The 23,566-nt window shown below is 38.1% G+C and overlaps 3 protein-coding genes across 6 annotated transcripts in view; all 3 read left to right on the forward strand.

The window, feature by feature from the left end:
* The window catches only part of corin (corin, serine peptidase), a 23,707-nt gene extending 19,035 nt beyond the window's left edge, over window positions 1–4,672 (forward strand). For both annotated transcript variants that reach the window (XM_034106156.2, XM_034106157.2), the window contains exons 21-24: window positions 638–800; window positions 1,289–1,397; window positions 1,745–1,878; window positions 2,343–4,672. In XM_034106156.2, the coding sequence (XP_033962047.1) occupies window positions 638–800; window positions 1,289–1,397; window positions 1,745–1,878; window positions 2,343–2,525 (589 nt within the window). In that variant the 3' untranslated portion in view covers window positions 2,526–4,672. The remainder of the gene's footprint in view (window positions 1–637; window positions 801–1,288; window positions 1,398–1,744; window positions 1,879–2,342) is intronic.
* Window positions 4,673–6,877: 2,205 nt separating this feature from the next.
* On the forward strand, window positions 6,878–20,541 carry LOC117463794 (sodium/hydrogen exchanger 9B2). The gene is made up of 14 exons (XM_034106243.1): window positions 6,878–6,943; window positions 8,786–8,866; window positions 10,007–10,103; window positions 10,426–10,596; window positions 10,984–11,126; window positions 13,725–13,852; window positions 14,397–14,478; window positions 15,661–15,754; window positions 15,831–15,937; window positions 16,277–16,426; window positions 16,717–16,825; window positions 17,842–17,978; window positions 19,048–19,222; window positions 19,624–20,541. Exons 1-14 carry the CDS (start codon window positions 6,878–6,880, stop codon window positions 19,707–19,709), a joined length of 1,626 nt encoding a protein of 541 aa, XP_033962134.1. The 3' UTR covers window positions 19,710–20,541.
* Window positions 20,542–23,125: 2,584 nt separating this feature from the next.
* Window positions 23,126–23,566, forward strand: part of LOC117463656 (neural cell adhesion molecule 2-like) — a 74,489-nt gene continuing 74,048 nt past the window's right edge. For 2 of the 3 annotated variants that reach the window (XM_034106014.1, XM_034106016.2), the window contains exons 1-2: window positions 23,126–23,183; window positions 23,335–23,373. In XM_034106014.1, the coding sequence (XP_033961905.1) occupies window positions 23,159–23,183; window positions 23,335–23,373 (64 nt within the window). In that variant the 5' untranslated portion in view covers window positions 23,126–23,158. The remainder of the gene's footprint in view (window positions 23,184–23,334; window positions 23,374–23,566) is intronic. The other variant, XM_034106015.1, reaches the window with a different exon arrangement.

Below are 23,566 nucleotides of genomic sequence, written 5' to 3' on the forward strand. Positions count from 1 at the left end.
ATAAAATAATGATATATCTTCTGGTTCTTAAAAATAACATTTCTTATTAACTCTGGGAATATTTTTTTTTTATATATATGTGTTATGGACTTTAAGAAAACATTCATGGATATTTTTTACTTTTTTATAATATAACAAGATTTATGGAAATGTGTCTATTTTTTGTCATTTTCGGGAATACATTTATGGATATTAAAACATATATTCTTTTACATTGTCAGCACTTAATTGATTATTACAATTTTCTTGACATTTTCCAAATTAACTTTTAATTTAAGGACTTCTTTTGAAATTTGTATCCAATTTAAAGACCAGTTTTATGGATGAAATTAATGGAAAATACACAATACATTTAAAAATTTTAAGGATTTAATTAATGCAAATGTTTTATTTGAAAAGTGTGCACATTTGAAAGAGTTATGGTCATTTGTGTACATTTTGAAATACATTTCTATTTTAAAGGCTAAATTCCTAAACATTTAAACACTTTTTCATTTTATTATTTACAATGGCTTTTTGACATACCAAGGAACACATTTAATGACAAATGCAATAACTAAATTAATGAAATGTTTCCATATTTTTGGGACATTTTAAAGACTTTTAATAATCATATTCTGAATGTTTTATTTCCCAGGAGGGAGGGGGCTGATATGTGGAAGGTGGTGCTGGGTCTGAATAATCTGGATCACCCCGGGGGAAACAGCCAGACTCGAGGAGTGAAATCCATCGTTGTTCACCCCCGATACAACCGAGCCGTCGTCGATTACGATATCAGCGTCGTGCAGCTCGACTCTGAGGTCAGAAACCAGCATTTAAAATATTCAAACTCAAAGGTTTTATTGTCATATGCACATAAGCTACCGAAATGGCAATGAAATTCTTCTGACCTGAGTTCCTCTAACAATGCAACATATATAATACAATACAAAAATAAAAAGTACTGCAAGAAGTCTATATACATGATACATGATACATGATACATGATATGTACAAGAACAGAATATTAAATTAAATAATGTACATTAAGACAAATATTAAATATGATTATTAAGGTGAAACCATTAGCTTAGTATCTACATGTTGGATGATATAAGAAGTACTTTATTGATCGTAATGTGATAAATGTTTGCTTTGCAGCAACATAAAAAGACAAGGCATTGCAAAGAAATAAACAATCCCAAATGTAAACATTTCAAAATAGAAATAAAACAGCATTAAAAAAAAGCAAAAGATTTACACGTGGAAAATATACATTATATACAGCACATTTTTTATATTTCCTCAGATCGAGGAGACGGAGTTCGTGCGGCCGGTTTGTCTCCCCGACATTTCTCGACTTCCTCTTCCTGATTCCTACTGTTTCATCACCGGCTGGGGACACATGGGAAACAGGAGTGAGACACACACACACACACACACACACACACACACACACACACACACACACACACACACACACACACACACACACACACACACACACACACACACTTAACATGTTACATATATTTAACATGTTCATTCAAATGCTCAACGTTTTACTGTGGTATCTTGTTTCAACATTAACTTTATTTAAAAAACATTTCAATGTTTTATTCTATTTTGTCTTTATTTTTTACCTTGTGTGTATCCTCTTTTCCCCCAATGTATTCTGTGTGTGTGTCTCTATCTGTATGTGTGTGTGTGTGTGTGTGTGTGTGTGTGTGTGTGTGTGTGTGTGTGTGTGTGTGTGTGTATTTAGTGCCCTTCAAGCTGCAGGAGGGTGAGGTCAGGATAATTTCTCTCTCTCAGTGTCAGTCCTACTTCGACATGAAGACTATAACTCCCAGAATGCTTTGCGCCGGATACGAAGCGGGTACCGTCGACTCCTGCATGGTAACGTCTGCAGGAATTAATAAATATTAAACATTTTAGAGGAATAAAAAGTCAGAATATTGGGGGGAAATGTTGTATTATTAGAGAGAATTATTTTTTTATATTTAGGGTAAATTATGTCATAATATTTTTGCGGAACGAAAGTCGTATTTAAGTCGAGATTCTTGGAGAAAAATACTTATGTAAAAAAAAGAAAGAAGGAAAAGCATAATTTTTTTTCGGCCAATTAAGGCGAAGAATTGTAAAAATTCTAAATGAAGTAACATTTAAAAATGTAATTCAACTTTTTTTCAAGTGAAGTTTAACTCAGAAATGTAAAAAAGGTTTAATTAAAAAAATAAATAAGTCAAATTAAATCGTTTTTTTAAAATCAATAAATTTGACTTTAAAACAAAATATGAAATACAAAAAAAGTTTAATTTAAGTTAAACAAATGTGTGTGTTTAATGTGTGTGTGTGTTCAGGGAGACAGCGGTGGCCCCCTGGTGTGTTCGGACGCCTCTGGTCGCTGGACGCTCTTCGGTCTGACCTCCTGGGGCAGCGTCTGCTTCAGTAAAGTTCTCGGACCCGGAGTCTACAGCAACGTCACACACTTCACCTCCTGGATCCAACAGCAGATCTACACACACACGTACCTGAGCGACTGACACACACACACACACACACACACACACACACACACACACACACACACACACACACACACACACACACACACACACACACACACACACACACACACACACACACACACACACACACACACACCTGTGCCTATATCTATACTGTTAGCCTCACATGCTAACTAAGATAAGATAAGATGGACCTTTATTAATCCCTGTGGGGACATTCAGTAGTTTAACAGCAACAGGGTGAGAATGAACAAGTTAAAATGAACATGTATACATATTGGGTTATAACTGCAGTGTAAACCCCTATTACTGATGCTAACTAGTTAGCTAGCAAGTAGACGCCACACTTAACGCTAAAAACACATTTGATCTCTTCAGGGTTTGTGAGGATCTGTTTAACATTTAATGAAGTGTAACCGCTGCTGGAAACCTAACGCTGACTTTTTAATTAGCTTTTAGCATTGATATATCTTACTTCATAAGATCATCCAAAATCATCCAAAAGAATGTGGATTGAATTCCACTTTTTTTAGATTTGAAGCGTCAAATATTTAGAATGTAGGTTTAGTACCAATATTTTGAAAAATGTAAGGATATTTTTTTGGTAGAGAGGCCTGCATATAGCATCTGGGGGGGGGGACACATTTGAAATTTCCCCAATTTTTTTTAAAGACTTGTCAGTTTTTCAAAAGATACAAATATTTGAAAAAATTCAAAATTTCCCCGGGACGGAAAATACAAAGAGTTTAGCAAAAATATGAAACAATAATAATCTTTAAATCGTATAATATGGTGTCAAAAAATGTAGTTACATTTCCACCAACTGGAATTTCTCAAAGAACAAAAACATAATACAATATTTTTAAAGTAAAATAAACTCACGGTATTTAAACTTCAACATTTAAAAAATGTGTTTGTTTTTTTGCAAAATTTATGTTGTGGAAATGTTGTTTTCGAATAAATTACAAAATGTCCTGGTAATTAAGAGCCGGATGTGCTGCTGGTTTTAATTTCATGATAATTAGGGGTAACGAAACCTTTTCTATTCAGCAATGGTTATAACAATTATTATACATTTAACTCGTCACTACATTTTAATCGTAGTTTAGTGGCAGATTAACTCAGAGACTTCCTGTTGATTTAAACAAAACAGGATGATGTAGTTATTACATTAATGTTGTGTGAGAGTGTGTGTGTGAGTGTGTGTGTGTGATGTATGTAAACACACACTTTATTTCCATTGTCCGATCGTCTGCTTTGAGTGTTTAAATCTTTAAATCACAGTTCAGACTTTAAACGCTGACTGAAAAGCTGCTATCTTAAAACAGACCAGTTGAAAGTCAACTTCCCACAATGCTTCACTCTATAGTGCCTGTAGGTAGACTTAGCAGTACAAAAAAAAAAATGTTAGCTGTAAGGTGTCGTACTGTGTGTGTGTGACAGACATTAATTTGCTTCTACACACACCGGCAACTTGTAAGGCAACTTTTAGCTCTTCGCACTTTTTAACAAAATGTTAGCAACATTTATGGAGTTTTCACATTTACTTCCATTTATTCCCATTTTTGGGGGAATGTTCCATGTAGATTAATAAAATAAAAAAATCAGAAATTCATTTAAATATATCTGATATAGTTCTAAAATGTATTTACATATTTGTGAAATAAAAACATTAGGTTAATTTTCCAAAAAAATTAGCTGTCCTGATAACGCCATACTGACAGGCCGGATAACAAATAAATCTGGATATTTATTCACATATATTTTTCAGTACTCTTTCGGGAATGTTTCCAACATTGTTTACACATTTCTGAATATTTTTTACATTTGATTATGAATTATTTTGAATTTATTTCTGTTCATTTTAACATAACATTTGATTGTTGCCCAACAAGTTGCCGGTGTTTCCTCCACGCTGACGTCTGTTGGACATCCAGAACATTCCAGTGGGTTTTTTTTCCTGTGTTTTTTAAGAGTATTTTTCTACAGCTTTTTGTATGTCGTGTGTGTGTGTGTGTGTGTGTGTGTGTGTGTGTTATTATCTTTAATGATCTGGATTTAAATTAAATGTAGCCTTTTAATGTTTTTTTGTGTAACACCTGAAATATTTCCTTTGTATCACCGTGTTTCCCACCAATAAAGACTCTACACACACTCTGCCACCTGTGTGTGTGATTGTGTGTGTTTGACTCACAGTCTGTGTGCAGACTGTTTCCACTTCCTATCGTCCCAAAAATAAGTTTAAAAATGACTTTTTAGCCATAACAACATGTCTACTCTCAGACTCTTGGAAAGAAATCCAGGATTTTATTTCAGGATGTGCATTAACTTCTTTACTATAAAAAAATAAAAGTTAGGATTTAGACATTATTTTGCACACACACACACACACACACACACACACACACACACACACACACACACACACACACACACACACACACACACACACACGCACACGCACACACGTACGTCTTAGTGACATACTTCCTCTGTGTAAAGTGAAATCTTAATAATAATTGTAATTGTACATTGTCATTGTGTGTGAGGCGTTAATCAGCTGTTAGTGTGTGTGAGGAACAAAGCTGTCACATGTACGCACACACAGACACACACCTGCTATTACTTACACACTTACCATTATAATAAGACGTGTGTGTGTGTGTGTGTCACAGACTGGCATTAACAGCATAACAGCAACCTGTGTTCCCATAATGCCAGGCTTTACTCTCTCTGTGTGTGTGTGTGTGTGTGTGTGTGTGTGTGTGTGTGTGTGTGTGTGTGTGTGTGTGTGTGTGTGTGTGTGTGTGTGTGTGTGTGTGTGTGTGTGTGTGTGTGTGTGTGTGTGTGTGTGTGTGTGTGTGTGTGTGTGTGTGTGTGTGTGTGTGTGTGTGTGTGTCTGTTTAAAAGCAGCTGTTTCCATCTGACTCAGCTGTCACTCGTTTTTCCTCATTGTTCCTGAAACACACAGCCAAGGTAAGACTGGATTTCATTTTTGAATGTTAATCAAATGTGCACTGATTTCTTGTTTTAGTAAAATTATTTTGGTAAATTATAAATATTGAACTAATTATAAATTACTTTTATATATTTATTATAATTTATTTAAGAGGTTCATTGTTTTACATTTTTTATTTCTGATGGTAGAAATTGTGTATTTGTTCAGACCTACATGCATTTCCTGCAGACAAAAAGCCTAAAATAGATATATTTAGTATTAAAACAATGTTATTTATGTATCCTTATATGGTGTTATTATTTACATACGTTCAAATTAAACTAATATATCTATGAATATTTCCTGGAAATATTGTAGTTTGGAATTAATTAAGGAGAAACCATACATGTGGTTCAGTCATCTAGACGTGCAAAATGAATTAAAGAACAGGGCAATAACAATGTCTAAATTAATTGTTAAAAGGTCTTAAAAATGCTAAAACATTAATAAAATAGATGTTGCATCATCAAATCTCAATAATAATAAATATCAAACATTTAAAACATAAACGTTTTTCCTCTCAATTAAAATGTTACATGGAGTTGCATAAAAAAGTTGTTACATTTAATTTCCTTCAAGCTGCACAATATAGCAACTTAAGTTAAGTAGTTGAGTTATAATTCATTTTTGCAAGACAAAAAATATAATTTACTAGGGGAGCCAAAAGAGGTTTGAACTGCATTCTCACTGTTCACCACCAGATGGCGACACCAAATGCAAAATATAGAAAATCCAGATGTATTTGTCCTAAAAATATTTGATAATATAACAGACTTTAAATGCATATCAAAATAATCTCAATAATTAAAATATTTATAAATACATTTATGTCATATAAATGCACAAGTGGGACTAAATTAAAAAGGAAAACATATTTTAAAATCTTAAATTGTAAAAGAGCAATTAATAAAAGTTGCCCAAAAAACATATAATAATTACAAGTTATCAAACTAATTGGTAAAGTGTTTTTTTTATGAGTGTAAGATACAAAAATGAAAAATAAACTCCTGCACACAAAGGAGGTCTGAACTGTAGTTTAACCTTTTCTCCACCAGATGGCGGCTGTACTGCAGAAAACACAATATCCATCAGAACATAAAAGTGATATTAGAGAACCTGGAAACATGGTGATCATTTAATTAAAACATTATTCAAAAACATTTATTAAAATAAACATGCTTCAGAAAAGTGCACTTTAAAAAATATATAAATTCTTTAATACTTAGAATAATATAATCAATTATTATTATATATTTTTTTTTATTGTATTTTTTAACCTTTTACCTAATTGTTGTTATTATTATTATTATTATTATTATTATTATTATTATTATTATTACTTTAATAAATATGTGAATTTTGTTTTCAGATGATGGACGAAGAATCCACGAAGCGTTACCTCCAGGCGAGCGCGGACGCTCAGAAACAAACTCAGGTAATTATTTAACTTGTACATGCTGCCACTTGCTCAAATAATAAAAATAACAACATTTCATATCTTATTTACGCGGATGACACCTAAATCTACATATCACTTTCTATAGATGAATACAGTATACTGATTTATTGATCACATGTATAAAACAAATACATGACTGGATGTGCCGTAATTTCTTCCAGCGTATTAAAGACCTTATGTCCAAGCAGGATCTTGAAAAACGTGTCCATGCATTTGTTTTTAGCAAGCTTGACTCCGTAAACTCCAACTAATTCAAAATGCTGCTGCCAGAGTGTTAACCCGGACAAACAGATCACATCACTCCAGTGCTGAGATCACTGCATTGGCTTCCAGTGAGTGACAGAATTGATTTTAAGATTGTATGCATTAAACGGGCTGGGACCCAAATATATCAAGGACCTCCTTCCGCGGTACGAACCCAGCAGACCCCTCAGGTCTTCAGGCCGGCTCACTGTTCCATTTGATCAAAGCGTGGGGAAGCAGCCTTCTGCATCTATGCTCCTAATGCATGGAACACACTCCCAGAACACCTGAGAATGGCTGGCAATTTAGAATCATTTAAATCAGGTATAAAAACATTTATTTTTAACATGGCTTTTTCATTTTCCGTTTTTTTGAACCGTTAAACATGGTTTTCTTTCTTTTAATTGTTTTGTGTGTTTTTGTATTTCTTCTCACTTTGACCATACTCAAATGTATTATGTTTTTATCTGTTTGATCCTGTAAAGCACTTTGAATTGCATCACTGTATGAATTGTGCTATTCAAATAAATTGCCTTGCCTTAACAACACTACAGGTGAACACGGTAAACAATAATAAGTTATATATTTATCAGCAACACACTTTATAAAAGCATTATTTTCTTCATGTAGACTTTTTGATTTTACTTTAGTTATTTTACTATATGTCTCGTTTATTCATATTTTCTGTTATATATATTTTTTTATTTTGTGCATTTTTACGATATATCAATATCTATATATTTGATTTTAATTATACATAAAGATCATATTAAATTGAAATGAAATTAATCTAAATTACATTTGTATGTCTTGATATATAAAGTAATGATAATAAGTTAAAACACACACACACACACACACACACACACACACACACACACACACACACACACACACACACACACACACACACACACACACACACACACACACACACACACACACACACACACACACACACACACACACACACACACACACACACACACACCACAGAGGTGAGTGAGTGTATCTGCGGGTTTAATAATTAATGTTATAAACAAATACCTCTTTTTTATTAACTGACAGACTGAGAGTGATGGATGGAAAGAAAAAGAGGAAGAACAAATGTGAGAAAATCTGTGTGTGTGTTTCCCTCTGCTGAGATTCAATAAAAAAAGATTTGGGACTTTAACCCTGTATACAGTATGAGGATTTTATTTGCAAAAAAAAGAATATTGGCAAAAAAACATTGTAATCGAAAGCCTTTTTGGGGACCGGTCCCCACAATGCTATTATGTTTTTAGGACGGACCTCACTAATGCAGTAAAACAAGATCACACACACCATGGCCAGTTTGGTGGACTTTCATTTCAAAGTTCAACTCCTTTATTCACTCTCCCTCTCTTTTCCACCCTTCATGTCCCTTTTGTGATTAATACACACACACACACACACACACACACACACACACACACACACACACACACACACACACACACACACACACACACACACACACACACACACACACACACACACACACACACACACACACACACACACACACACACACACACACACACACACCCACAGGGAGGGTGTAAAGTTCAGGTCTGTCAGGAAGACAGAGAGATCACCGTCCTGCCGAGGAGGACGACGGACGAACTGGACGAGGTGAGTACATACACACACACACGCACACACACACACACACACACACACACACACACACACACACACACACACACACACACACACACACACACACACACACACACACACACACACACACACACACACACACACACACATGGAGTTGCCATCAGATAACAGTGAAAAGGTCAACTATTTATAGAAAATGTGCAAAGAAACTGCGAGAAATTTGCACATTTTTGCCAACAAAATGTGTGGCCAGCCTCCGCTCTACTGCCTGGACATCCTCAGGTTTTACTTTCATGTTAAATATGTGTGTGTGAGCGTGTGGAGGAGAGTGTGTGTGTTTCAATGCTATAAGAACCACGCTAATGAGGCAATCTGGCTGTCTCACTGTAGCTCAGTGGATAGTGATCTGGACTTCGAATCAGGAGATAGCAAGTTCGAGTCCCGCTGCAGTCAGCATGCCGTTGTGTCCCTGAGACACTTCACCTCAAATTGCTCCTGTGGGGATTGTCCACAGTACTGAATGTATGTAATATAAATATAAAAGCGTCTAACAAATGACATGTAATGTAATGTCATGTAATAATGTAATCTGAGGCTTACTTAAAACCAAAAATAACCAGAACGAGCAAAGTAAATAAAACTGATTTTGTTTTGTTGGGATTGAATTGTCAGAGCAACAGGAAGTGAGTTGTTGTTGGATTCAACTGTTCTTAATTAAAGTAAGCAGAATTATCTTTGATCAGCTCCTGGTCGAACTCATATTCAAACTGAAGAAAAGTTACAAATGTTAAATTCTCTGCAACTTCTGCTGAATGTTTGCTGTAATTGATTGATTGCAAGCTGAGGCGACACGTCTCTGAGTTATGACGGGGAAAGTGAGTTGCAAAGTTAAAGAGCAATGTTGCCTAACACTGGAGCAGAGAGATTCAGAAGGAGAAGTTTCACAAATCTGTTGAAATAAAACTTTAAACATTAACAAGGACATTCTGATATTAAGGATTCATGGCAACGCTGTTTTTTAGTGTTGCAGTTCATAAAGTTGCCACCAACATTTCTGTTGCTCGGTAAAGTTGTCATTAATGTGATCATCAATGTTGCTAAAGGTCTTTCACTGTTTCTGTCGTTAGAGTTCAAAGTGGCTTATGTTGTCAGCAGATAAAGATGGCCGACTCCTGCTGCTCGTCTTGTATCCGATTGAAGAACAAATGTCCCCGACCTCGAGGCCTCCTCAACCTCGTCATCACGAAAGGTGAGTGTGTGTGTGTGTGCGTGTGTGTGTGTGTGTGTGTGTGTGTGTGTGTGTGTGTGTGTGCGCTTTTTGTGTGTGTGTGTCTCTGTACTTTATTTATTTGCACAATTCAATTTGTTCTGGAAATATTAAAAACATGTCTTGCACTATTTGTAACATTCCCCTGTTGTGTGTGTGTGTGTGTGTGTGTGTGTGTGTGTGTGTGTGTGTGTGTGTGTGTGTGTGTGTGTGTGTGTGTGTGTGTGTGTGTGTGTGTGTGTGTGTGTGTGTGTGTGTGTGTGTGTGTGTGTGTGTGTGTGTGTGTGTGTGTGTGTGTGTGCAGGGTGTGTGTTCGCCCTGCTCTTCGGGGTGGTGTGGTCTATAACAGGAAGTGAGTGTTTACCTGGAGGAAACCTCTTTGGACTCGTGGTTCTGTTCCTCTGCTCGGTGCTCGGGGGGAAGCTGGTTGGTTTGATCCAGCTGCCCACGCTCCCCCCCTTCCCTCCTCTACTTGGTACGACCCAACACCTCACACCTCTCTGATGGAATACCCAATAAAACTGACATCAAAAATTATTACATTTCATTCAAATAATTGTTTTCAAAATATTAAATATGACATAAATTATTCTAAAAAATATGACATGTATTTAAGATGTTTACAAAAGTATAGATCTATTTTTATATTATATTTTGATCATATTTATAAATGTTTATATGACTATAAATGTAATAAATCCTAATAAAATTAAATAAACAAAATTAAAATAAAGTTATATATGTATATATAAAAAACAATACATATAAAACGTTAAATAAAAAATAATGTTTATGACCCAATAATGTGTTTTAAATATAAATAATAAAATATGTTTAAATGATTTATTGTCCCGTGTTGCAGGCATGCTGCTGGCCGGCCTGCTGCTGCGCAACGTCCCGTACGTCACGGACGCCGTTTACATCGACACTCACTGGTCTGCAGCGCTGAGGAACATCGCGCTGGCAGTCATCCTGACCCGAGCCGGACTGGGCCTGGACCCCTCGGTACACACACTCAATAAATAACATCAAGAAAATAACTAAAATAGTGCAAACATTTATGAAATATAGCAGCAAAATGTGCTTGTTCTGTATATATATACAGAACAAAGCAAACACTGTAATTGGACAAATATATTTAACATTTTTAAAAGGTAAATAAAAAGATGCTAAAATAGCTGTAATAACACTTTTTAAATGTTGTTTTTATGGACTTCTACTAAAGTAACGTTTTGAGTTCAATCATCCTGACCCGAGCCGGACTGGGACAGGGCCCCTTGGTACACACATACAGAATAGAGGACCGCAGTGACGCGTCCTAAAACCCGGTAGTAAACTCCTTCTGGTTCCTTCGTCAAAAACCAATGCAATTTCTCAATAGGATTTTGGAAAATAGCTGGAAATAAGGTCTGTGGTTGACACACATTTAAGAGACGGATCACGTTTTGTTCAGCCGAATAAAATGTCTACCCTACTTTTATAATTTTCGAATCATAAATATAGTCGCCAGAAGCTAAATGCTAACGTTATGCTAGAAACGAACTACAGCAGGGTCGCTGCTTCAACGTCACGCCAACCTGTTGAACCCCATACCGCAGCCCCCGGGTGGAAAAACGTGTCATCTGCAGGAAACAGCGTCTGAGGGCATCTTAATATTCAATAAACTATGAATGTTTTATATCCATGTAACGGGAAGAAACTCAGCTACAGATCTTTTTTTTTTTTTTTGCAAAAAAACCCACAAAGCTAACGCTCAGCCTCTGAACGCGCGAAAAAATGCTAACGCCGTTTTGCACAGAAACTCACTCATAACACCCTTATTACTTATCGTAGCCGCACACCCAACCCATCGATTAGCATCGTGAGAAGACACAGAATCGATAGGTATCTACATATTCACTCTATGATAAGAACTCGCAACTTTACAAACAAAAACAGACATCACAACACTTGGCACTAGGTAGCTAAAACGGCAATATCTCTTACCTTCGTTGTTGTCTGATCAAAAGTGGTCTTGAATGGCATTAAAACGATAAAAACGCTGCTGAAGGTTAATCCAATGTGTCTGTGTCCCTTTGAAATGATTTCTGATAATCCATCAGCTATAAACCTATTTTTCCATTTTCAGATGTCAGAGCGTGAGAGAGGTTCACTCTCATGCAAAACTGCATGCGAGAAACCCCCACTTTTTTTTGGTAACGTGGGTGTGTATGTGGAAATTCTCCTTCAATTCTATTCGCTCTTACGGTTAAAAAGAGATGTCAATCACCAAAATCGACCAATGGGTTCCAGTAAGCGTCTTTGTGTTCGAGAAAAGCGTTATAAAAATACAATTTATTATTATTAGAGAAATGGCAAAAACGCCGATTTCCACCCAAATCACCCCAAAGGTGGATTTATTTTGCTAAACCTCTCTAAAAAGGTCAAATGTCACTTGTTTTGCATCAATCTTGATACAGGGTACTTATTACATGTTGTACTTTGGATTCCTAAAGCTTTTAGTCTAGCTTACCATCATCCAAGGGTAGTTTTCACTATAAGTACAACATAATTTTTGGACGGACACAATAATTTACAGTTTTTTACTATGTTCAATCTGAATTTTCTTTAAAATAAAAAACATCTATATTGATTCTGACTTTTCTACATCTAACTCACAGGTTTATCATTACTTTGAGAACAAAGATTATTAATTTAACCCTTTTTAGAAGGGAAGATATGGTCATTTGTTCTGGAAATATCATTTTCGAGCCTGAGACCTGAAAAACAGGGATGGGTTTCCATATTCAAAACTACAGATTCAAAATTGTATAGGTTGAAGCGTTTGTTTGAACAGTCTGCAGGAGGCAGGGACTTGCTTTCAAGCAGAACAGGGCAAACTAACTTAGCGAGAGTGTTTACGTGTTCGGCGTAATGACGTAAAACGGCCTCGACAACTTCTGTAGTCCTATTCGGCCACATGTTAACAACCATTGTTTTTCAGACACGTAAACTCTTCAAAAATCACTAGCGGGGTCACTGCTGATGATTTAATGTCATAGAACAAAACGTGATCTGTCTCTTCAATTTGTGTCAAACACAGACCTTATTTGGAGCTATTTTCCAAAACCCTATGGAGAAATTGCGTTGCTTTTTGTCGAATTAACCGGACGTGGTAAAAATGCTAACTTACTTCCGGGTTTTAGGACGCGTCACTGCGGTTCTCTATAAATACAATCAAGAAAATAATATGCAAATATCTAAATGAAAATATTCTTGTAATATAGCAAAACATTGTGCAAAAGAGAAAAATGCAAAACATTTAGTAGGACAAACATAATAAACATTTGAAAAAATAGCTGTAACAATGCAAAAAATAAAATAACACTTTTTAAATTTTGTTTTAATTTTATTTAGCTAACAATACGAATGAACTTCTACTTAAGTAACACTTTGAGTTCAGGATTTTTACTTGTAATGGAGTGGTTTTAGAGCATTTTATTTTTTCGACTTAAGTACAGTACCTGGGTACGTTTTCAACCACTGAACACTCAGTAAATATACTGCATACTATACTTATAGTTGTGTGTGTGTGTGTGTGTGTGTGTGTGTGTGTCTCTGCAGGCGTTGAGTCGCCTGAAGGCGGTGTGTGTGCGTCTGGCGGTCGGCCCCTGCGTGGTGGAGGCCTCCGTCGTGGCCGTGGTTTCTCACTTCCTGTTGGGGCTTCCCTGGGTGTGGGGCTTCATCCTGGGGTAACACACACACACACACACACACACACACACACACACACACACACACACACACACACACACACACACACACACACACACACACACACACACACACACACACACACACACACACACACACACACACACACACACACACACACACACACACACAAGGTTCAAATTGTCATGTGTACATAGCTACAGTGTAGATACAGTATATCGATGAGGTCACCGGCTCCTCCAACAGAGCAACACAATAACACAGATAAAATAATGCAAGTAAATACAAATAAAATAGAATAGAAATAGTGCAAGAAGAGTCTTTATTCAAGTAATTGGAATATGGTATATTAGATAAATAATTTGTAAGTTGCAAACAGATGAATGTTGTGGATGTTCAGGTGTTTAACAGTTTTGTAATCCTGTGGGCTTTCTTCCTGAGCCGCTGGGATAAATATGCAAACTACAGTGTATTAAAGTGTGTATGTGTGTGTGTGTGTGTGTGTGTGTGTGTGTGTGTGTGTGTGTGTGTGTGTGTGTGTGTGTGTGTGTGTGTGTGTAGTTTCGTCCTGGCTGCGGTGTCCCCGGCGGTCGTGGTCCCCTCCATGTTGCTGCTGCAGAGGGAAGGATTGGGCGTGGAGAAGGTAAATAACTCACCTGTTGTTCTTCAGTCTGCCACCAGGGGAGCCGCTCTGCAAACATTACTACATGTGCAGGCTGAGCACAAAGAGCAATGATGGCATCCTTAGGTCCTTAAATGAGTACAAGAACCCCTAGGACCTCCTATTATATTTTCAATGAGTACAAGAACCCCTAGGACCTCCTTAAATATCTCTATTATCTTTTCAATGAGTATAAGAACCTCTAGGACCTCCTTAAATATCTCTATTATGATATAGATGGGTGCCTGAGCTGTCTGTGGGTGTTTCTCAATGTCGAGGATGCTTCCTTGGTAGGACATGTCTTCCGAGTAAGGTCCATCAGAGGCTAAGCAAGAATACTTCCTGGCATTCGGAGAACAAAGAATGGAACAGGCTAGCAAGTGTGCAGGTGTGTATCATATGAGAGGCCCCGCCTTACATTTTCCGCCAAAGATTTGGGAAATTGGTCAGTGCGCAAAGCATTGTGGGGATTTTAAGACCGCGGAGGATACACTCGTGCATCCTCGAAAATTCCCACAACGGAGGATTCAGTCCTCGGTATAATTCCAAGGATTCTGGTCATTGGAACAGTCCTTCGGCTGGATTCGATGACGTAGCATCCTTGAAATAGTGGCTCTGGAGGAGCCTTCCTCGACATTGAGAACCACCCTCTCTCCCCTCTTGGGTTGCTTGGCTCTACTGGATCTTGGTTTGTTTGTCTTTGCTTTATATACTGATACATGTTCACACACCCACACCCTACACACATTACTGATTAACTGACTTCATAGTTCACTTCGTTTCTTTAATCAATGTACTTTAATTCGATATGAATCATGTGTGGTCTCCTTCTTTTGTCCGCCCTTGAGCCAGGGCGTGACAGAGTACAAAAACCAATGGAACCTATAGAATCTAAAAACAAAAGGCCTCTCGAAACCGTAGAACCTCAGAAAAGACATACAGGGGAAAAAAGTTATTGCATTAAAAAACGACGGACTTCTGGAATATCCAAAGAAACCTCTAGAATTCCTTCAATTCAAGAATACAAGAGCACCAAGAACCCTCGGGACCTCCAAATGAAAAACCACAGCGACCCCTACAACCTGCCAGCATCAAACTGAAGTCCCCGTGAACGTATTCTCTGTATGTATATGATGTTCCATGATGTTCTGTGTTGTTGTCCAGGGAATCCCAACACTCCTGATGGCTGCTGGGAGTTTTGACGATATTCTGGCCATAACTGGGTTCTCCACCTGTCTGGGAATCACCTTCTCCACAGGTCTGTACAGGGGAATATACTGTTTTTATTTTATTTGGTTTGATCCTGGTCTACATATACCATGTTTGTCCTGCAGGGGCCATGTGGATGAACATCCTGAAGGGTCTGCTGGAGGTGGTGGGGGGGGTCATAGCCGGGCTGATCCTGGGTCTGTTCCTCTGCTGCTTCCCCAGCAACGACCAGGTGAGTGCCGATTAAAATGATGAAAAAAATGATGAAAAAATAAATAAAGTTGTGCAAAAATAAAATAGATTTAATAAATTAAAACATTAATACAATTGAGCAAGAATTGATGTTATATTGCAATCAAATAAATTAGTAAAATAACACAAACATAAGAAAAGATAGTGCAAAACATAAATCAAATGTTGCCAGAAGAAATTAAATAGTTCAGAAATTAAATCCAATAGGTGGTTGGATGGCTGATCCTGGGTCTGTTCCTGAGCTGCTGTGCTGTTTTAGACCGAGACACTACAGGTGAATCATTGATGAGTTATTTAATGGTTCTCCGTCTGTCTGCAGGAGGACCTGGTTCTGACGAGGACTATCCTGCTGTTGGGTCTCTCCATATTTTCGGTGTTCTTCAGCCACGTTATTGGTTTTGCCGGCGCTGGCGGTCTCTCCACGCTGGTGCTGGCCTTTCTGGCTGCTCTGGGCTGGAAAACCGAAAAGGTCACACACAAGATATCTCACTTTAATCTGGATGAAACACTTGATTCAAAGATTCAAAGGTTTTATTGTCATATGCACTGACCTGAGCCCCTCCAACAATGCAACATGTATAATAAAATACAAAATAAAAAGGAGTGCAAAAAGTTTATATACATGTAAATAGAATATTATATGTACAAGAACAGAATATCAAATTAAATAATGTAAATTAAGACAAAATTACTTACTTGACCTGTTTACACTACGTCTTTTAGTCCGGACTGTTTGAGTTTTTCTTTGTTTATCTTCAGGCTCCGGTGGCGGCCATGGTGGGTCGGTCCTGGGATGTTTTCCAGCCGCTTCTCTTTGGTCTGATTGGAGCAGAGATCAGAATAGCAAGCCTGAGCCCGAGCACCGTGGGTAAGAACCATGAGAACCGTACAAACAACAGTGTTGTTGCTAACTCATGCCCTTTACGTTGGGCTAGATTGATATATAGGCAACTGAAACATTTGGGAGTCGCTGGATTTGTCCTTGAGTTTTACAATACTTTTGTAATCACCTCCAGACACTCCTATAAGACTTCTTGAACCTCTTTGTCAAAGTCAACTTTATTGTCAATATTCCAGTTTGTGTGTACAAACAGAGAGATCGAATCGTTTCCCACAATCTCGAATACAAAAAGAAATATATATAAAAATATGTATGCAAATATATATATAACCTGTATATACACAATCAAAAGACACATTTATATATATGCACACATTAAAGGTGGGGTAGGTAAGTTTGAGAAACCGGCTCGAGTGGCTAGAATTTGAAAATACACAACCGGAGAAAATCTGCCACTTCCTCACAGAGCCCCTCCTCCAACACACACGAACGCGCACATGACCAATGAGGGCACGAGATAAGTTTGTGCCCCGATGGAAGGCTGACAGGCAGGTAGGCCGTCCAATCTGTAAAAAGTACAACCAATCCGATTGGTTGTACTTTTTACAGTATTACGGCTTCGACAGATGAAATCTTTTTATGGATTTTTTGTCAAAGCACTTCAGATATTCATTGCTATCGGGATGTTAAGAGCATTCCATGGAATATAATAACAAGTGTATCTCGAGCCGGTTTCTGAAACTTACCTACCCCACCTTTAAGACCTAAATAAAAGCAACAATCATTCAATACAAAAATAACAGTCACTTCAAAAGGATGGTCTTTATTACCTCCGAGAACACTGATTCCCACTCTGGGGGAAGCTCTTCAGTTGGTTGGCTTCTTATTCTAAGCAAACTAGCTAGAGGTGCAAACGCTGTGTGAGTGTGGAATAATATTGCAGGATTTGAAGTATGACTTGGCCTATAGCTTTACATTCAAACATTTCCAACAGTTTATGTACGACTTTAGGAAGTTTAACGCTCTTCTGTCGGTGTGTTCAGGTCTGGGTCTGGCCTGCATCAGCATTGGTCTGGTGATCCGTCTGCTCGTCACCTTCGCGCTGGTTCACTTCGCAGGATTCAACCTGAAGGAGAAAATCTTCATCTCTGTGGCCTGGCTGCCAAAAGCCACCGTACAGGTGTGTGTGAGAACCACCAAGATGATCAATAACACCTTCTTTATACTTTACCTTCAAAAAAGGGTAAAATAATGACTATAGACAGAAAGACTATCGTACACCTACCTCCAGGAACCCTTCAACGTCCTAGAAAGACATACATGCTGCTAGGATCCTGATGAGGGTGCGCAAATATGATCACATCACCCCCATCCTTAAAGCACTACACTGGCTACCCGTGGAACTGAGGATCGAATTCAAGGTCTCCGTCCTCACCCACCAGTGTGTCCATGGAACTGCCCCTCCCTACCTCAAGGAACTCCTCACCCCCCATACCTCCTTGCGGACCACCCGTTCCAGCAACTCCAATTTCCTCAAACCCCCCAGGACTAAGCTCCGTGCTATGGGAGACCGGGCCTTCTGCTCGGCTGCTCCCAGCCTGTGGAACGCTCTCCCCGACCAAATGAGAGCACCACAGACCGTGGAGGCTTTTAAAAAAGGCCTCAAAACCCATCTCTTCAAAAGAGCCTTTGCCTAGACATTTTTATAACCCTTTTATTTTTATTTATTTTTATTTTTGTATTGCTTTTTAATTAATTCTACCGTGTTGTGTAATGTTTATTTATACTGTTCATGCTCACTACTTGTAGCACTTCGGGATTTGCATTCAAATATGAAGTGCTTTATAAATGGAACTCATTATTATTATTATTTATTACAATGTATACAAGAACTGGTTTAATCCCCATGACGTTAATTATTGGTTTATGTATGGACATCAGGGAGTGGCCAGGTACCATTATCAGCTAATAAACTAATCAGCATATGAGCAAATCTCCCAAGGCAACTCTAGAAGTCTTCAAAGGACCTCTATAACCTCTTCGATTAAAGCTTAATCAATTACCCCTAAAACCTACTATAGGATCGTTAAACCTTGTCAATGACACCATGAGATTACTTCAAGGACATATATGACCATAACACCTCCCAATGTCCCCCTAGAACCCAATAAAAGAACCGCCAGAACCTCCTCAATGAGACATGTCCACATCCAGGTAATGGATTTTAAAACGTTGTTTGTGTGTTCCAGGCTGCTATTGGCTCCAAAGCGTTGGACATGGCGAGGGAGGAGGGTGACGAGACCTTGATTAAGTTTGGTTTGGATGTGCTAACATTAGCCGTGTTAGCAATCCTGGTAACAGCGCCCATCGGAGCGCTTGGTATCGGGCTGGCAGGACCACGCCTCCTGGACCGACAGGTCAAAGGTCAGCACACACACACAACTACACACACACACACACACACACACACACACACACACACACACACACACACACACACACACACACACACACACACACACACACACACACACACACACACACACACACACACACACACACACACACACACACACACACACACACACACACACACACACACACACACACACACACACTCACACACTCACACACTCACACAAACACATAATGAGGACCGGGCAAAAAGTCCTCACAATGCATCCGAGTCCGCTTTATCTCCAAGGAGGTTTTCACATACAGGGACATTTCACATGAATGTAAATTCAATTTTTTTTACAGACTTGTGGAAATAATTAAATTCACTTAAATGACTTTGACTTAATAATGAACTTAAATCCCAACAGATGATGCAGAAGGCGGAGCCACAGATCCAAGCCGCAACATGATTGGTCAAGAAAAAGTCAACACGGCCCTCGAGAGCAAGCTATGAGGCCTCTGATTGGACAAACTACAGAAAGCTATTTTATATTTCTTATATTCAAACCTTCTTCAGGTGCATATATACTTGTAAACATTCATATACTGTATGTTACTTTCATGCTAGCTTTTACTGGCTATTTAATCGTTAACTTGGCTGTATATGTCGCAACGACTGCAGAAGCTAATTTATTAACATTTTCGAACCGACGACAAGTTAGTGACTATCAAAAGAAGTTGTCAACATAAGGAGATACAATGCATAAACTGTTTTTATATGTAACACTTAGCTTTTTGGTATCGTTACTATTCATCAGTTTTTGTTATTGTATGTTGGATAGACGTTCTGACGAAGTCTTGTACAAAGTTGTCCGACCACGCCTAAAGTCTGTTTCTCGTTTTCTCTTATATCATTTAAACATGGAGATACGGGAATTTATTTTCAGATATTTTTATTGATGTAGCAATCTCTTGTTCATAGTGAAAAGTTACCGACATATTTGTATGATGAATGATAAAAGATAAGGTGAGAGGCGTTCAAACCCAACATCCAACACTTTATAACGATCCAACAAGCACTCCTGTTGGTGTTATCGGGCGCTAATGGTAATTAGCTGAGCAGGTACTTTAGTTAGCGGGCTAACGCGTTGACATTATTTAAGCATACAATCAGTTGGAACTGGATTAATGAGGGAATATTTTACGTAGAAGCAGAAATTAATCAATCTAATCTAATTCTATTAATTGCTTCCAATATTTTGAGATCATCTTTCAAGAATTGTTGAAATAAACTGTGATTTGTTTCATATTCTTTTTATAAAAGCTTAATAAAAACTTTAAATCAACATTGTTACGTTAAGTCATAAGGGTTACCGCTTTATTTAAATGTACAATATGTAATTGTTTAGCTATTTCACATTAAAAATATGTATTTCTCTGATGCAGTTTGGGTGAATTGGGATGGAAGAATTGCTAGCTAACTGCTAACGTTAGCTCAGCTTGTTTCTCTGGTAACTTCAGATCCAGACGTCCCGTCACTAAAACCCTTCTTTAAACAGCACCCAGATGTAAACATGTGACTTAAAACTGGATCAAACAAGTTTATGAAAGCTTCTGGCACTAAAACAACATCACAGGACAGTAGAGGCCTCTCATTGAAAACGAATTGGGATGATGTAGACACACAACTCAACAAGAAAAAAGGCTTGTGGTTTTTTCACATTGTAATGTCAGTCATGCCAGAGTTCACCTGAAGTCGAAGGCTTGATGTCAGATGACGTGTTTACGATCAGCATGTGTGCACAGGATATCACACCTGCAGAGAGCATGGTGGAAACACGAGAGCAGAGGCAACACAGAGTTGTTGAATTAAAGGACAAGTAAAAGTTGCATAGAGATTAAACATCAACAATGAGTGGTTTATACAAGGTCAGGGCTACTGTAAGTGAAACCTTTAATTCATGGATGACGGAGAGAGGGTTTCATACTGCAAGAACAAACTGAGCATTTTGAACATTAAAGTTAAATATTTTAGTGATTTTGCTTTTTGTATACTATTTTTTAATACAAGATTTAATTAATTTACAAGAGCGAACTTAAAACATTTGGGATAACAACTCGGGGAAAACATAGTTTTTTTTACAAAAGGGTAATTCCCTGGTTGACATCCAAATCCATTAATCCATTAATCCCACAACCAAATCTTGTAAATGTTTTACAAGCCGACATAAGTGAAGGAAGTATTCCGGCCTCAGCTCCTCTTGACCATACCATACGTACAATCTTACGCCCATTTTTACAAAGAAATACAACAATGTTTTCAACAAGCACATTTTAAGTCTATTATTAATATTTACAAAATGGACCTCTTCAATGAAGACAAACTACGTGAAAACAGATGCTGTCTGGGTAAACTCGTGATAGAACTTCACTCAATAGCATACAACAATATAAAATCAATCTTTAGCGTATCCTGTACAAACACCGAGAGTTTCCTGTTTCCATCTGCTGCTGCAAACTCACACCTCAGACCACACTGCAGACATCTGCAAGAAACCACCTAGTGTGGGGCAGAAACCAGTTTGAACAGGATACACAAGCTAATGGGGGGGGGGGGGGATCTGGTACTGAGGGGCCAGATCATATCAAATAACTGCAATGTCTAAAATGAAAATGCGTTGAATTGTCCAAGCAACAATGAAACCTGGAGAGGTAGTTAGTGTTCGTGTGTCCGAAGGTCTGTAGCCTGAAAGAAACACAACACTAAATACTATACAACTCAAAAATACTCAATGTGTATTTACTCAAACCTTTTGGCATTTGACCAGTAATAATAATATTACATTTTATTGTAGGCACCTTTCATGACACCCAAGGACACCGTACGATTTGAGGAGACAATCAAGTGGACACGAATGAAGCATATAATGGGGAGCACTACAGTGAGCAGGCAGATTTGAACAGGTGGGTAAGAGAGCGGGTGTTTATTGGTTTACGGGGAGCTGGACCTGGAGTTTGGTCTGAGCTGTTCCCTCTGTTTACAGTCTGTATGCTACGCTAAGCTAACCCTGCTGCAGGGGCATCAATCTTGACCTTTAGTAGGAGTAGAGTTTCTGTTTGTGGAGGTCAGAAGTGTGCAGATGATGTGGTTCTGTTCGCTTCAACGTTAAGGTCTAAAGCCACGGCACTCTGCTGGAGAAAGGTGGACTGCTTTGTTGTCAAATCTGTTGCTGCATATCGAGTTATGAGAAATGCAACACACGCACAAAACATTGTGGTTTACTAATCCTCTTACAGATCTTTAATGCTTGCAATCATGGCGTCCTCCGAGCTAGTGACTTGTCCTGCAGCAACGACAACTTTGAAGCCTGGAGAATAAATTAAACCGACTTCAATGTCTCTTTAGCTAGTTTAGTAAGGTTTATTCCAACGCTCCCAATGTCCTTAAACAAGACCAGTAGGCAATGTTTCTAGCATCAGGCTATGACCTGTGTTCCCTTAAATGTAGGCCCGATACAGCATTGGTGGATAGCAGATCCCAAATGTAACCATTAAAAACATGAATGTAGTAACTCAACTGGGTTCATGATCCGTGGGTAGGGAACTTCACAATGGGAACCAGGATCGTCCTGGTCGGGGTTTTCCTGGTTAAAGTCCCAATGGTTTACCCAGAAGACTATTGGAGAGATTATTTATCTAGAGCGCCTCCAGATATCCGAAGTTAAGCCAGAAATCATGGCTAGAAACAATGACCCCTTGCTTTAAACTATTTTACTGCTGCTATTCATGTGTCTGTTGGTCTTTTAGTGAGACTTGTGACAAGAGGATGTGTGTCTCCACATGGACACATCAGCAGGTATCATTTCCTCCCCCCTCCCCCGCCACCATCGTGTGGTTTATATTCTCGATGATTTTGAACCCCAGCACATTTCCGACCAGAAGTCCAGCGAAGCTACAGAAACCATGAGAACAACACTGCATGTACTCTGTAAGTAAAGTAGAACGTGTCCTTCAAATCTAATTATAATCACCAGGAACTCATTGGACACCATTCATTAGGGACCTTTTAGACTTGTTTCGGTTAAAGAATTCAAAGAAAGTCAAGATCTGAATCGTTGAACTGTGAGTTTATGTTTCAGTGACGTTGAGTTTCTTCCAGACGCTTGTCAACGGTCGTGGTAAGTTTTTTCAAACCTCATCTATTTGTATAAAACATTATTTAAAATCTAAAAAGACTTGATGAGCTTTGATGTGTGTTGCTCGCCGCTTCTTGTCTTTTAACGGTTTGTGCGCTTGTTGCAAAAAGAGGCCACCCGAGCAAATAAAAACATGATTAAAAAGCCGTTCAAATGTCTACGATCAGAAAGAGAC

The sequence above is a fragment of the Pseudochaenichthys georgianus genome, chromosome 18, assembly GCF_902827115.2.
Source record: "Pseudochaenichthys georgianus chromosome 18, fPseGeo1.2, whole genome shotgun sequence".
Classification (NCBI taxonomy): Eukaryota; Metazoa; Chordata; class Actinopteri; order Perciformes; family Channichthyidae; genus Pseudochaenichthys; species Pseudochaenichthys georgianus.

Coding starts and splice junctions, on each gene's coding strand:
- LOC117463794 (XM_034106243.1), top strand. CDS start 6,878: ATGATGGACGAAGAATCCACGAAGCGTTACCTCCAGGCGAGCGCGGAC. Junction 15,755..15,830: donor GGGAATCACCTTCTCCACAG/GTCTGTACAGGG, acceptor TTTGTCCTGCAG/GGGCCATGTGGATGAACATC. Junction 16,427..16,716: donor TGGGCTGGAAAACCGAAAAG/GTCACACACAAG, acceptor GTTTATCTTCAG/GCTCCGGTGGCGGCCATGGT.